Here is a 15808-nt window from a genome sequence, read left to right on the forward strand (position 1 = left end):
GCGGCGGAGCCTGGTGCTCAAAATTACAGCCCGCCCACAAGGTGCGAGGGCGGACCAATCAGATCAGGGCCGCTGCCAAACCAGGAGGCCGGTTTCTCTTCTTCTCGCCAGTTTGACCACGAGCAGACAGGCCGGCTGGGTGAAACTCCGGGGAAGTTTTCCTCTAGTAACGGTTCCAGGTGCACTGCAGGAAGGCAGCAAGACTCAGGTACAGGCAGGGATGCGCTGTGGTACTAATATCTTTTAAATAAAAGTATCAGTAATACAGTGCAGAATACTCACGTACAGACAGCAATGTACAGTAGTAGTGGCATCATTAACTTAAGTAAAAGTATAAGTATGGGGCAACTGTGGCAAAGGAGGTACAGTGGAGCAGTTGTCCACTGATCCCAGGGTTGTTAGTTTGATTCCCGTTTCACGTATTGAGGTGTCCTTGAGCAAGACACTGAATCCCAACTTAGTTGCTTCCAGTGAATTCAGGCCATCGATGTGTGTGTGTGTGCAATTGTGAGTGAAGCAGCGTAAAGTGCTTTAGGTACTGGTAAAGTAGAAAAGCACAGACAGTTTACCATTTACAATATGAAGAGCACATTGCAGAAATGCTCAGTAACAGGCAGTGAGGTCATGTCTATACTGTGAATACTGTAAAAGCAACCAAAAGGCCTTTTAAAGGAATGTTCTGCAAGTCAATAACCGGACCTGGATCCAGTTGAGCACGCTTTTCATTTCCTGAGGGCAAAAGCTCGAGGCGTAATGACCCCAGAACAACTAAGACCTGAGGACAGCTGCAATGAAACCCTACAGAATATCAGCAGAGAAGACAAATTAGCTCATGAGAATGTTACTTTGTCCAAATACTTGGACAAGAACCGATTTAGATCCATATGTACTGTAAACATCCGCTGCCTCAGAAACAGCACCACTTGTCCTCACTCACACTGAGGATCAGCCTTCCTAAGTTTGTTGCTTAGAAATCTTTTTTTTTTTTTTCGCTTCCCTTTGGCCATGTGAGTGGCAAGTTTTCCCAGAACAGCAGTTGCTTGCATTAGCATTAGCCGGGTTTACCGACACACCTTCAGGCCATTTTCATCCTGCAAGAAAGTGTTTGTCTAAACTTTGTTGTGACCTCACATGCTTGTGCACATTGTAAACCCACTTTCCCATGCTATTATTATCTCACATGTAGCAGGAGTACATTAAACAGAGAGCCCACTAGAGGGCCCACATGCACAAATATGTACAATTACCACAAATCACAGGATACTGCACTTTAAAGATGGGTCAGTAATTTCAATCAGGCTCTTGATTTTAATTTCAAACCTAAACTCTGTTGGTGCTAATGACAAGCCACCAGGGAAGGATCTTTCTGGCATGTGTCATTATTAACATTTGAGGGGTGTTTTTTTTTTCTTTGAGATAATAAACACACCCAAATGCAATCTGCATGAAAGATTACCACGAGGAAAATAGGTTTGGAAGCTGTCGTCTTTCTGTTTCCAAAGAGTAAACGAAAAGAGTTTAATCATGGAGGCTCCCAGGCCATGACTGAATGTGTCTTTATTAGCATTTGTTGGCACAGGACTACGCCCATGTCTGATGTTAGTGGCCGTACACACAAAGAGCATCTTTGTGGTAACCACATGAATCGGCGTGCACAGGCAGGAGTGTGGTTTCCACTGAGGAGTGATGTCCATGTGATCACCTGTAAGATGTAAAGTGGGCGCTTTGTCAGAAATAACACACTTTTTTTTTTTTTTTTTTTTAGTTATTGTATTGAATGTACCCAGAATTTAGATTTGCAAAGATAACAAACGTAACTGTAGAACCTCTGGTTTCATTATGTCCAAAACTAACCCAGCTAGTCAACAGTACTGTACGTGAGCTCCACAGCATCCTCTTTTTCTAATCACTGTACACGTTATATCAGGGTACACGGAGCTTCGTACAGTAAAAAGGCTGCTGAGTGTTGACTCACTACACATCCAGTAAGTGTCGACAGTCTGGGAAGATGTAGACGTTCACATGGAGCCAGTGTAAAAATCTGCTCACGATACCCAACACATACGTAATGTAGCCACTGACCTGCTGTTAGGAAGAGGTGGTAGAAATACACAACTCAACGTAAAAGTGAAAGTACTTCCAGTACAGGTAGAAATGTAAACATGTAAAAGTGTCTGCTAAATGTAATTTAGTAATACTTGATGGAGACAGCAGGTGGATTTTGTGTTTTCATTAGTTGATCATAATTTCTAACCAAAAATCTGCAGTGAAGTAAAAGTAAGACGAAGTGGGAATAATCCAGTATTTCAAATTTGTACTCAGGAAGTGCACTTGACTAAATGTACTTTGCTAATTAATTAGGATAGTTAGTTAATTACCACCTCCGCTGTTTGGATCTCTGCCCTTTTTATAGTACCTGCTTTGTTCTGTTATTTCTGCGATGTCTTACACATTTTTTCATTCAGGTCTTGGAGTTGTGCTTGGTTCGACGGGCATTTTCTTGCATTAGACGCATTGTCAGGACTACACATACAGTAAAGTGATGCCATTACTTTGTGTCGACTGGCACGTACTTTCAGCCACTGAACCATAACCCTCTTTGTCTTGGCACCAGGTAAACGCACGTGCCACCGAATTTAAATCCATTTTCACTGTAAATTTTCTATGAAAATACTCGCGCGGAATCATTTTTTATTAACACGCAGAGGTTCTATAGCAACAGCCTAGCGGTGGCACACAGTGGTGTGTGTTTTGCCATCCTTATTTCAACCCTTCTTCATTTTGTACTCACTTTATCCGTGGCTCACTTTAATCTCCTTGGGTGATTCTACAATAATTTTAAGCGAAACATTATAGGAAAAGCATAACTTTATGACACTGTGGAAAAATAAAAATGATTTCAACTCGACATAACTGTAAAACTGTAATGAATTTTTAAAATGGATGACTTTTATGCGCCTGTAAAACTAGTGACGCTCTCAGAAGGAGGACAGCAGGGTCGAGTAAGGTCTGAACCACCATTCATTTTCCTTTCAGACAAACACAATATTTCTTTCTTAATGTTATTGAAACTGTATTAGTCAGAAAGGGTTTTTTCAAGGAAATACATCAAAAGCAAAAACTAGTGAACTTCAGATATGAATGTTTGCGTCTGCTGCAACAGTTGGGGTTGTTTTTGTGTTAACATCAAATTATAAAAAGCCACATCTAAAGCTGGAACATATGAGATACTGAGACATTTGCTGCTGCTGTGTTGTTGACCTGCAGCATCTCTCTTCCAGTTTAGTTCACACAGAGACTCTCCGCTGGAGGGAAGTGTTTCTTTCAGTTGGTTTTCTCGATGTTGCCATAGAAATAAGACCATGTGCTCTCTCCTCCACTGATGATGCTATATTTCTGATATATATTTAGAAAAGCAACCCCCATTTTTAATGCACCAGTCTGAAATTGCATGAACAAAATAAAATGGCTGCGGTCCTTGAACCCTTTCAAACACACTCGATCTTAATTTATCTAGAAGATGATTCACTCGAAAGTCAAAATGAGTCAAAATGATACTGAAATACATTTAGACACCCACAAACAATTTTACTGTGCGTTTTGTATGCAGTCTGGTTTCAAAATAGCTGATGTCAAGTGATTTACTTTATGCGTTTAAACTAAATATAAATTATCACGTTTGAGCACGGCTTTAACTGGGTCCTCATGCCAGCGTACGCATTTGATACCGTCCATGTCAAACTTGATGAATTATTATAGAGAATTTGTTACAAATGGTGCTTTTCATGCATTTTAAGTCACAGAAAAATCACTTGAGATGACATTTTTGTTTTGGGAACTTGTCTTAATGAAATGCAAGGTTAATTTAATTCGTTATTTTGATATTATTTTAACATGTGTGCACCGTATTCTTTTATTTCATGCGAACAAAAAGGTTATAAAGGCCGTATACAGTATAGGTGCCAAATGCAAACAGCGTGTTACATTATATAATATATATACATCATATAATGCATAAACACAAACCGCTTCAGTGTAGGAATGATTACTAAATTCTTTTCCTGGTGTAGGGACATTCAATTTTAATACTGATCAAAGACAAATGACGTGCGATGAACCCACATAGCCTTTCAACTCTTGTGAGTGACAGCACATCACTGATCTTAGGGATGATAAGAGGTAAGGTGGGGAAATTTACGCATGAGAAAAACTTGAGTAGGCAGACATTCACTTGTTTAGCGGAAATTAGCTTCCTGTGGCAAAGGGATCTTTAGTTCTCAATTCTAATTTTAATCACTGCATTTAATTGAAAACATGTGATCCCCTTCCAGTTCCCCTAATTTAAATACCTGCCTCAAAAGCATTCTCGGAGCTGGTGAGAGCTCTCGTTCTCTAACATCTAACCATCCAGCCTGCTGAAGGTTTTTGCACAGGTTGGGTTAAAAACATGGGTAGAAGGCGTAGAAAGAGGGAACTCACACACCAAAATAACCAACTTTCAGCTTTGCTCCGACGTTCGTGTACAGTGTTAAGATCGAGATCGTGATAAACAGCTTTAATGACGCTCTCAACTGAAGTTAGTGAGGTGTGAACTGAACTTCCTGTGCATTTGCAGTTCGGCACATGAAGACGAACAGGCAGTAAAAAGTACATAAATGTGTTGCTTGTCCCTTCTAAAACACAAATGACAACAAATGCATGCATGTCTGTTGTTGCTGCAGTGAGATCTCCTTAACCACACACAGGTGCAGCCTTTATCCCCCCCCCCTCCCTTTGCCATCTCCAAGAGCATAACCGCCACTCTGTCCCATAGAGTGTGACCTTACATGCAATATTGAATATAAATACACATCAGCATACACAGTTATCGCATGTTCATTAGAACACTTTTTTTTCTAAATTTCTAAATATTTAGGTGTGAAGCTAATGTAAAACAGCCAAATTGACGTACAGGGTTAGTTACGTTAGAGGAACTAACTAGACAACAACTACATCAAAAGTTATTAATAGCCGAGTTTCAAGGTTTATTTTTGCTCCCCAAATCATGAGTTGAGAACACGGTCGCATCACAAGATCAACATCAGCCGCCTTTTGACTCTCTAACGTTTTGGCTTGTGTTTCACTCAATAAAGGACTAGACAGAACTCTTCAATTAATTGTTTCATTAATTGGTATTAAACATAGAAAATGCTTCAATTATGATTTGTGTCACATGTGGTTTGTCCATAAACGATTCAATGGACTTATTTAACTTCTTGCAATTACAAGTGTGACTTTCGGCACTGTGGATATGCAAATAGTTGCTGGATGGACACGGTGCACCGCAAGTTGCACAATGGCCCTTGATGAACCTTTAGACTACGTGTGATGTCACGAGTCATTGTTTGTACACATCTCACACTCCAACGAAGGCCAGCTGCTTCGTCGGCTCGCGTCACCTATTGTCTGGGCTGATAATTGGCTTTTGGATACACTGTGAAGGCAACAGCTAATGGGTGTGTAACACCACAGGGTGTGCACGTGTGAAAGCAGACGACGTACAGTAGGACTACAGATACACAAACTGTAAAGAAAGCAGCATTTGCTCACTATTTTCACACATCCCTTACTGACCACAGAGAGTTTATAACTACCTCTAGTCGACAATGTCTCTGCTAAAATACAAATTGTACTGCTGTTGATAATACTGTGCACTGATTTGCAAACAGCCAATCAGAGTGCTCCCTCTCACTGGTGTCATTCTACAACGGGAATGGGCTGAAGAGCTGCCAACCAGGGTCTCGCTAATGCCGACTATTTGGGACGCACCACAAAGACTCGGCAGACGGATGCTCACTGATGGCCAAATGCAAGCCGACGGCCGACCGTCAGTGGCTGGAGCTGTGGCTTTAGAAGGTTCACCTGTCTTATTAGATAACCAAAAGTCTGACAATCCAGAGTTGAGCCTAGGATGCAGAGATCCAGTCCTACACGCCTCAGTTTCCACAACTCCCAAATACCTCTAGAGACTGTGTCTGTTCCCAGACAAATTAGATTACAGAAACCAAAAATGACCGGAAGAGGAGTTAATCATGATGACCTAATAAAAGTTAAGACTACTCCTCTTGCAGAACAAAACCCCAAAACTATCAATTTGTACTTATCTTTTTCCCGTGAGTTCAGGGTTGCCACAGCGGATCATTGTCCGCATGTTGATTTGGCACAGTTTTTACACCGGATGCCATTCCTGACGCAACCCTCCCCAATTTCTACCGGGCTTGGACCGGCACTGTACAGCTGGCGATGGGAATGGGCTGTTGGTGGTTCAGGGTCTTTCCCAGAGACACTTCGTCATATAGCTGGGACCGCGGATAGAACCACTGACCCTGTGGTCCGTGGACGACTGCCTTACCAACTGAGCGACAGCTGCCCCCTGAAAACTATTAAATGTGGATTATTAAATATCAGATCTCTCTCTTCTAAATCTCTGTTAGTAAATGACTTACTAAGTGATCAATCAATCATCAATTCCATTTATTATGTCTTCGTGAAACTTGGTTGCAGCAGGAAGAATATGTCAGCTTAAATGAGTCAACCCCCCCCCCCCCAAGTCATATAAAGTGTCATGTTCCTAGAAGCACAGGCCGAGGGGGAAGAGTAGCAGCAATCTTCATATTAGATATCATCAATCTATCTTTAGAAACAGGCTATGTACCACACGCCTATAAGGTAGCTGTAATTAAAACCACTACTTAAAAAACCCTGTCTTTAGCCAATTAAAAACCAATCTCCCCTTTATTTCTAAAACCCTTGAAAAAGTAGTTGCAAAACAATTCTGCGACCACCTTTACAGGAATAATCTGTATGAAGACTTTCAGTCAGGATTTAGAGCTCATCATAGTACAGAAACAGCACTGGTAAAAGTCACAAACGATCTTCTCATGGCCTCAGATACTGGACTCGTCTCTATACTTGTTCTGTTAGATCTTAGTGCTGCATTCGACACCATTGATCACAACATTTTATTACAGAGACTGGAACATGAAATTGGGATTAAAGGAACTGCACTAGGTTGGTTTAAATCTTATTTATCTGATAGATTTCAATTTGTTCATGTTAATGATGAATCCTCCATGTACACAGAGGTTAGCTATGTAGTTCCACAAGGCTCTGTGTTAGGACCAATACTTTTTACTTTATATATGTCTCCTTTAGGCAACATGATTAGAAAACACTCAATAAGATTCCATTGCTATGCTGATGACACCCAGCTATATCTAGCTATAGAAAAAAATCAGTTAATCAAGCTTCAAGCCTAATCATCCCTATAAGCATTCTGCTGGAGGTTTCTTCCGTTTATAGGGAGTTGTCACGCTCCACTGTTGCATAGGGCTTGATTAAGGGGGAATCGTCGGGTTTACACATCTTTCTAGTCCTTATTGTGAAAGTGCCTTGAGATGACTTTGTTGTGAATTGGTGCTATATAAATAAAGTTGAGTTGAGTTGAATTGAAGTGAAGTGAAGTGAATTGAAGTGAAGTGAAGTATGCAGTTTACAGTATGCAGTATTTTAAATCTTTGGCTTCCTGAACTTGAATGTGGCGTTGCCTGCCTCTTCTTCTCACTCGATATGAGTTGTTTAGAATTAATGCTTTATCATTTATTTTAATCTTTTATGTCTATTGCCATTAATTAGTTAATGTCCCCCGAAACCTGAAGCAGCAGTATTCCACAGAAAAGGACGAAAAAAGGAAAAAATTGTCCAGGAAATTTTGTTTTTACTTTTAATACTTTTAGTAAAATATAAATGATGCACTTACTTACTTTTACCTAAATAGACATTTCAGTGGGTACTTTTACTAAAGTACACTACTGTAGGTTTATTTGTACTTTTACAGTTTTTGAGTACTTCATCCACCACTGGTGACAGCACGTCTCCACTTTACGATAAGTCATAGAGTGTTTTTCTACTAATGGAATATCTGAAAAAGCTATGTACTGTAGCTTTACACTATATTTAAGATGAGCATACATTTTCTGCACAGTGCACTAACATCCAAGTTAGCCGCATGCATTTTTGAGTGGTAGGTGACAGGGAACAGGGCGGTGTCTGAAGGTTCTGATCACTTTTAGTAAAAGTATCTAGTACTCTTTCCATATTAGTGACTTTTAAGTCTTTGAGTCACACTTTACGTGGCACTCTCACTTAAATATCATCTGTGTGGAAGGATTATTACATCTTAAACCTTTTATTCTGGTTTGTCTGTGGTTACAGAAAAACAAAAAGCTATACAAAGCCACAAAAAGTCATACCGCACTCTCCAGTGCTTCATCATACCCTTCCACTCACCTCACTTTGACTGTCACTGTGCAGATTGATGTCAGAAAATTAAAAACCTCTGCATATTCACAGAGTCTGGATTTGTCACCGACATGAATTTACAGTAATTTGAGAGATTTTTAAAGTAATTTCCGGACTTCCATTTTACTCTCTACCATGACAACCTTCCAGGGACCTACCGAGAAGCATCTCCACAGTGAGGATTGTCCGTTCGTTTACCCCAAACACGATGTCTAGTGGCTCCACAAAAGCTCCATTTGGCCTCATCAGACCGAACGACTTTCTGTACATCAGCACAGATTTGAGGCTTTATTTTTTTTTCTCTCTCTCTCTCTTTTCCGCTGTCACATCAACCTTTGGCTGCAGAAGAAACCAGAAAGCAGCCGTTTGAATGCATAGAAAACAATATGCCGTGTGCATCTCCTCCATCTCCCTCTAGTGCACGTGTTTTCAAATGACTGAGTTTGTATACGTGTGTTTCGATATTTAGTGTCAAAGAAGCCATGTGAAACATATCATGAGTCAATGCAGGAAAGGTCAAATGAGTGCTTTTTTTAAAAATGCACACTATGTTTACTGTATGTCCAGCAAACCAGGTTAGACTTTTTTTTTTTTTCCAAATAACTAACTATTCCCAGCAGCGTGCGTGCTTACTTCAGAGATTATATTTGCATTGCACAAGACTTTGTTGGCTTACAGCAAATGACAGGAGCGAGTCTGCAGACTGAAGCATTTTTCAAACAAGTCCTTCGTCCTCTGATTCAAAGTGAGACGTTTGCAAATCATACGTGTAGCTGTCAGCATGGCACGATTAGCAGGTTTCACCGTGTTCTTTGAAAGCAGAAGGAGCTCCTAAGATCACCGGGTAAAGGTGACTCTGCATCAGACTAAACAAATCGATTCAAACAAAGCACTTCGAGTATTTATACTTCCTAAAATACTTCCTTCGTGCCAGAGTGAATGTGTTATTTCAGAACACAACAGCCTATGAGCAGCTGTATTTGAGGAAAGAAGAAGTACAGAGAAGACAGCGGCTTTTTTTTTCCCCTGCAAAACTTTTGGGGACGTACAGTCAGTATGTTGTGACCCCGCCCCTCCACAATGAGACTATATCTCCCCACAACATTTCCTTCTCATTCACTCTCATGCGAACAACCTGTGTGCGCATCACGACAGTGAATGGCAGCAGGCTGTGGGCGTGAGATCCTGTCAGACCCACTTTCGTGGTTTCAGTATTTTGGTCAATTCCATGCAACATGGTCGACTGTGAATTACAGTTTTTAGACTCAAGATGGTCTTTCTATGCAAGCCAATCGCCCCTTTAATCCTTGGTAAGTAGTCTGTAAATGTCGCTTTTGCAAAGGTTATTTTCACATTCCGTTTAATAATGTCACAGTTATTTTGGTAAATGTATTTGGGGGAAATGCCAGTGAGTTATTTAACAAACCTTAGTTGAACAGAGAGCTAAAACTGCCCTCTGTTGTTCATGTTCAAGGTCTGTTCCTGGTTTACTACACCACACTCTCCTCTTGTGTCAAAGGAATTCCAGGTAGGCTTGTGTGGCTCTTTGTTTTTTGTCATGATTTCTTCCTATTCTTCTTCTTTATCAAAAAACACACAAAAATGAGTCACCCATTATTACAGTAAATGGAACTTCAGATACCTGCAAAGAAAAGCTTTCCATGTACCAGCACTGCAGTTTTCACCCAGGTAAGGGAAACACTTTTGAGTCATGCCAAGTTTAATCTCCTGCTGTGAAGGCAGATGAGAGACTGTTTTTTTATGCCTTTTTTTTTCAGATGGAGTTCGTGATTTAGACTGTTTCAAGCTTCAAAAAACAAAATTTTCTAACTGCGTGTGGAAAGCTGGAGAGCACACATCAAAAAAAACACACACGCTCCTGATACAACAAGTGTGAGTAGCGCCAAGTTTCTTTTCAGTGAGCTTTGCACTCTCTTGTATTAAAATACTCCTGAAATGATGATTTCATTCTAAACATCTTGTTTTCTAATCAGTCGTGAAACCAACAAACCACCCCACTGCAAAGAATATGAAAACCTCAATGAAGCATCTGCAAGCGTCACATTATATAGTAAGGGCAACATAACGGCTGAGGTTTTTGAAAACAGTGGGACAACAAATTGCACAAAAGCAGTTTTCAGAGGAAACCTGAGCTGCCTGAGTAAGTCCACAAACATCTTCCATTCTATCATTTTTTCGTCATCCTTAATGGATTTGATTGCATTTTTAAAATGTGTATATAAATCTATTTTAGTACGATGTAGTCCTCCAAAAAATGTGTCCTTCATTCGCCACTCTGGAAAACTAGACATAGATGTGACGTGGAACCAGAAGGATTTAAACGTGGAGTCTTACTTTGTGAGATATAAAGCACTGGGTAGCCCCTTATGGAATGAGGTCAGTATTGAAAACATATTTGAACTTTGTTGTCACTACTTTTTTTTATCAGTAATTTTAATTTAGTTCCACAAACTGTTCACTACACAAGCAACTGAAATTGAAGTTAAAACACAATGAGTTAGATATGAATTTTATGGGAGATCCTGTTTACTGCTTGGCAGGGAAGCCGTTGTGCTAATCAACTGTGTCCTGTTTTTTGCATATAGTTTTTTTTTGTCTTGTTTGTGAAGTTAATCTGCAGATCTTAATGTAAAACGGGCGTGGAATAGAGGAAGTTCTGGTGTTGTTGTTTTTTCCCTGGCATTCACTGATTACTCTGCTGTTTCCAGTCAGCGGTGAAATCCGAGAGTAAAAATAGATGTACAGTGGAGAATCTAAACACCTCACTGATCTACTTTGTACAAATACACTGTGTCAAAATTACGAATTGTCCACACTACCCATGGAGTGAAACTTACACCGTGCCACCAGGTTAGTCTGCTTTCCAATTTATTGCTTACAATTACAGCTTTTGTCATTGTGTCGACTCTGAAGTCACACTTTGATGTGCACGTGAACAACAACAACAACTTGTGGTCAGACTCCTCCACTCAATCAGTCACTACACAGTGGAAAATACAAAACAAATCCATTAGAATCCCAACCTCCCATGGTGATTTTGCTGCTGCCTCTGAGCCTTTATTGAAACTTTGGGGCGAAAAATTTTCAATTGAAAAAGAAAAATCACAATGAACACATGAAGTAGTCTGAACACATCTTAGCAAGTGAGAAAAACTGTAAAAAAAAAAAATAGTGCTGCTCCACTGTTGGAAATAATTCAAAACCTAACTTCTGTTTCAGAACTGACAACAAAACCTGAAATAGTGGGGTTTGAAGTTAATGACATGAAGGAAAATGGCAAACAGCAGCTTTTCCTATCCTGGAAGGTAAGTTGGAAAATGCCTCCTACGACCTCCCTTTTGCAGAAAGACATCGTCTCTGCAGCCACAGCTGACGTTATAATAAAAAGTCGTTGCTTGTCAGTTTTCTGCCGAACAGCTGCACGACAAGTACAATGTGAGCGTTGGGAAAGCACCAGAAGAGCCTCCCCTTGAGCACATAATCACCACTCAGCCCGAGATCAGACTGATTCTCTCCTATTCAGATTTCCATCTGAGCGTCAGAGCTGTCAACAACGCCAGCACCTCACCGGCTGCAAGCAAGACGGTACCACAGCGACAAGACATGTCCCGTGAGTACTCACAGCGGCACTGTGGGTTTTGCTACCAGAAATATTACTGTAAATACAACTTGTACTGTACATTTGCATCGACAGGTTTTGGAGACGGGAGGTTGAATGTGACAGTTCACAATAAAATGTCCTTTACTGTCCATTGGAAAGACGATCTGATCAAAACCTACGTCTGCTATTCTGTGGAGTGGAGGAGAAAGGGGCATAGAGCAGTGCACAAGTCGTTCTTTCAGGCTGACCACAACTACTGGAACTCATCAACTTTACCAGGTCTGTAAATATTCACATATTATGGTCAATTCTGTCTCCTACAAATTGGATTTTACATGTTTTGCTGATGAATACTTGATTTTAAGTACAGAAATTGCAGTGCTTTGGTACAAAGCGTAGTCATTTTGCATCAGTACACTGGTGAAAACTGTATTTCTTGCTTCTGAGATAATTCATTTGGTGGCTTTTGAATAACCAGAGCCTTTGGAGCCTTACAAAAGATACACCATCACGCTGCACAAGCGACCAAACAAGGACACCTGCAACATGAAGCGTGTTAACAACAGCGAGAGCACCTACGGGAGCACGCAGTTCTACCTTACAGAAGGCAGTAAGTCAAAGTTCAACATGTCTGGGTCTGACTCCGTCATGCTACTGGTATCGAGGAAACTAAGATACGTGAGGCGGAGAAAACCTGAGAGTGAGGAATCACAAAAGTCAGTGGGATTCAGCGTGTGGGAACCATGAAGCAAGCTGTGAAATTGTTACTGAAATTTTCCAGTTCTAAACAAAAGATAAACAATGATTAAGGCTGGTTTTTTTTTTTTTTGTTTGTTTTTTCCCCCCTTTGTCCTTTACCACAATGTTCTGACCTCTTTTTTTGCCGCCCCCAAAGCTCCCGTAAGTGCCCCGGCAAACATCAGCAGCCACAATGTGACTGTGAGCTCAGTGGTGCTGGAGTGGTTGCCCATCCTGGAGGAAGACATCAGAGGCTTCCTGCTGGGCTACACTATCCACTACATGAAGTACCCCGGGGGTACAGAAAGGAGTAAGCATCATCCACTTTTAAACTAACCTTCAACTTTTTACTTTGTCTAATTCATAAACAAACTTTCAAATGCAACGTCCAGACAAAAGTGTTCAATAAAATGTTTAGCAGTGAGGTTTCTCTCCTGTTGCTCTTGTCTGCAGTTACACACCTCTACATGTGCTAATCTCGGGGGATTTCACATCAGCTGATCATGCCATCACCCCCCCCCCCGCACACGGACAAAGGCGACATGTTTGACACTTAGCAGCTTTCGTTTAATACATGCACCGACGTAACTTAGTTAGCTATGATTCTAATATGCATCCATCCATTATCTGTAACCTCGTGTACGGTCATGGTGGAGCTGGAGCCTGTGCCAGCTGTCACTAGGCGAGAGCTCTCCAGTCCATCTCCGGGCCAACACAGAGACATATTCACAGACTGACAAACACTAACACTCAGATTCACACCTTTGGGCAACTTAGAGACACGATTAACCTCAACAATCATGTCTTTGGATTGTGGGAGGAAACCCATGGAAACCCAGCGAGTTGTCCATGCAACAAGTAAAACACACAGAAAGGCTGCAAGTGGCCCGGGATTCAGCACGACCCACTCCACCATCGTGCTGCCCTGATGATTTGTATAATAATTGCATTAGATTGAAAGTTAAGCGGGTCACCAACTTTCTTAAAACTCATCCTGAGGGAAACGTGAGGCCGTTTCATGGAACAATAGTTGTTGAAAAGTTTCACTCAAGAACAAAATTAACAACAATCAATAATACAGGAAAATTCAGTGGTCACCAAAGTCATAAGTACAAAAGTGGTGGATTAGAATTGAGTATGTGGGGCTACGTTTGAACTGCTGATTCCTGAATACGCATGGTTTCAATTGAAAAACTGATGGACAGAATGAGATGAAGAGGAAGAAAAGGCCTCGCAACTGCAAGCATCAGTATTTGGTAAATAGTTCTGATAAATACAGTGGCTCTGTGCAAGGTGGCAAACTGTGAGAGTCCTTAGGACAAGTCCCTGCTGTGGTGATTCTGTTCAGACTAAAGACAGAAAATCAAAACCCAGTCTCCAACACAGCAACGGGAAGACGGGAAACCTCCAATTACTGCAGCCGGACCATTTAGATCACCAGTTAAAAAGCATCTAACATGTTAAAAGAAATTTCACCTTAAAGCAGACTTTTACTTTACTGATTGCAGATATTACAGTTGATCCGACGTCAAAAAGCTACAAAGTGAGGGATCTTGAAAGTGGCACAGCGTTCCAGGTCCAGATATCCGGCTTCACCAGGGCAGGAGCAGGAGTACGCAGCACGCCGAGCCTCTTTAAAACAAATAATAAAGGTAATACCAACCAACAGCATAAAGATCAAAGCATTTGCATCACATGCCAAAGAGATTTCTTTTCATTCTAAAGGATATGTTGGAATAAGTCTAAGTCGTATCATCCCGGCCTTTGCTGTGGGGATCACCATCTTGATATTTGGACCTTCCATCATAAAAAGGTAAAATTCATCAGGCACCAGCTCGACAAACAACCTTTCATCTTCTCTTCTTCTGTGCTTAATGCGGGAAATGACCTACTGTCCCACATTCTATATCTAGAACTAAAGTCATAGTGTGGCCAAGCGTACCCAATCCAGGAAACAGCAACACAATGCAGAAAATAAAACGAACCTGTGAACTGGTAAGTGTCTCTGTTTTACGTAAGCGCACCGCAAATGGATATTTTTAAGATGGAGGAAGCCCAGCTAAGCCTCAAAGAAGCAGCTTGTCTTTGCAGAGTTCAGATGGTGAGGATTCTGCTTTATGTCGTTTAGGAGCTCCTCGAGTCGATCAACACGCTGAAGGTGGAAGAATGGGACACGAACAGTCTGCAGATCGTTGAGAAAGAAACTATGATTGTTGACACATTCCCACACCTCCATGACTCCGAAGAGGAGGACGATTCGCCAGAAATGACACGCGGCTGGAGCCAAAGAGTCGCCGAGGATGCAGCTGGAGACGTCCTGTGTAGCGATTCTACAGGGACGGTGTCAAACACGCCGCGGACAAACCTCCAGAGCTTTCCTTTGGCTTTTCCAAGTGAATACACAACAATGGAAATGTTAAACCAGATAATGCCCCAGAGCAACCCAGTAGACACAGACGAGACTCAAGCCGAGGAAAGCGAACCGGAGAGCACAGATTTGCCTGCGGTGAAGTTAGGTTTGGACTACATAGGACAATTTGGCACCAGTCCAGTCTCAGAGAGCGAGCTGTGATCAGTGGAGCGACACTGCAGAGCAGGAAAACCACAAACACACGAATTGGTACACGAAGGGCGGATACAGCATTGTTCCTAGGTGTCCAATGAAATGAGTTCACTTCGCTGTGGTCAAAAGGTGGACAATGAGGGACTGTCACGACCACTCACTGGTTGTTTCAGTTCAACACTGTGGTTTCATTTCAGTTTTGTACACTGTAGCAATTCTGGAAGTAGAGTTTTTCTCAGCGGACAACAGACTCACAGCGTGTTTTATAACGGTAAAAAGCCTTTTAAGCTCTTAGGACAGTTTCTTCCCTCTTGCGACCTCTTTGCAACGTATCATGTATCTGTATACAGTATGTGCACTACTTGAGTCCCCCACCCATTCCCACCCATTAATGCACATCATCTCTGCCCATTTCTGCCTCTCGCTCTGTGGACTGTTTTAATAGTGGATGAGGTACTTCAGTCGGGACCAAAGCTGGCTGTGCAACACGCCAACACATGGAGCCACTCCTCATGCAAGGACATGCCAACTGACATTCGTCAGCA

General features: G+C 41.5%; 1 protein-coding gene across 2 annotated transcripts; it reads left to right on the forward strand.

Moving 5' to 3' along the window:
* The first annotated feature begins 9447 nt into the window (after positions 1-9447).
* Positions 9448-15661, forward strand: LOC137103780 (leukemia inhibitory factor receptor). 2 transcript variants are annotated; one of them, XM_067484441.1, is made up of 16 exons: positions 9448-9650; positions 9815-9868; positions 9964-10029; positions 10119-10233; positions 10335-10501; positions 10595-10737; positions 11070-11211; positions 11581-11666; positions 11764-11971; positions 12056-12241; positions 12441-12572; positions 12858-13010; positions 14209-14352; positions 14426-14513; positions 14614-14695; positions 14829-15661. In XM_067484441.1, the coding sequence occupies exons 1-16, from the start codon at positions 9611-9613 to the stop codon at positions 15270-15272; spliced, it is 2250 nt and encodes a 749-aa protein (XP_067340542.1). In that variant the 5' UTR covers positions 9448-9610; the 3' UTR covers positions 15273-15661. The 2 variants fall into 2 exon arrangements, with proteins under 2 accessions (XP_067340542.1, XP_067340543.1); XM_067484442.1 differs by lacking the exon at positions 12441-12572.
* Positions 15662-15808: the final 147 nt, after the last annotated feature.

This window comes from Channa argus, chromosome 18, assembly GCF_033026475.1.
Source record: "Channa argus isolate prfri chromosome 18, Channa argus male v1.0, whole genome shotgun sequence".
Lineage (NCBI taxonomy): Eukaryota > Metazoa > Chordata > Actinopteri > Anabantiformes > Channidae > Channa > Channa argus.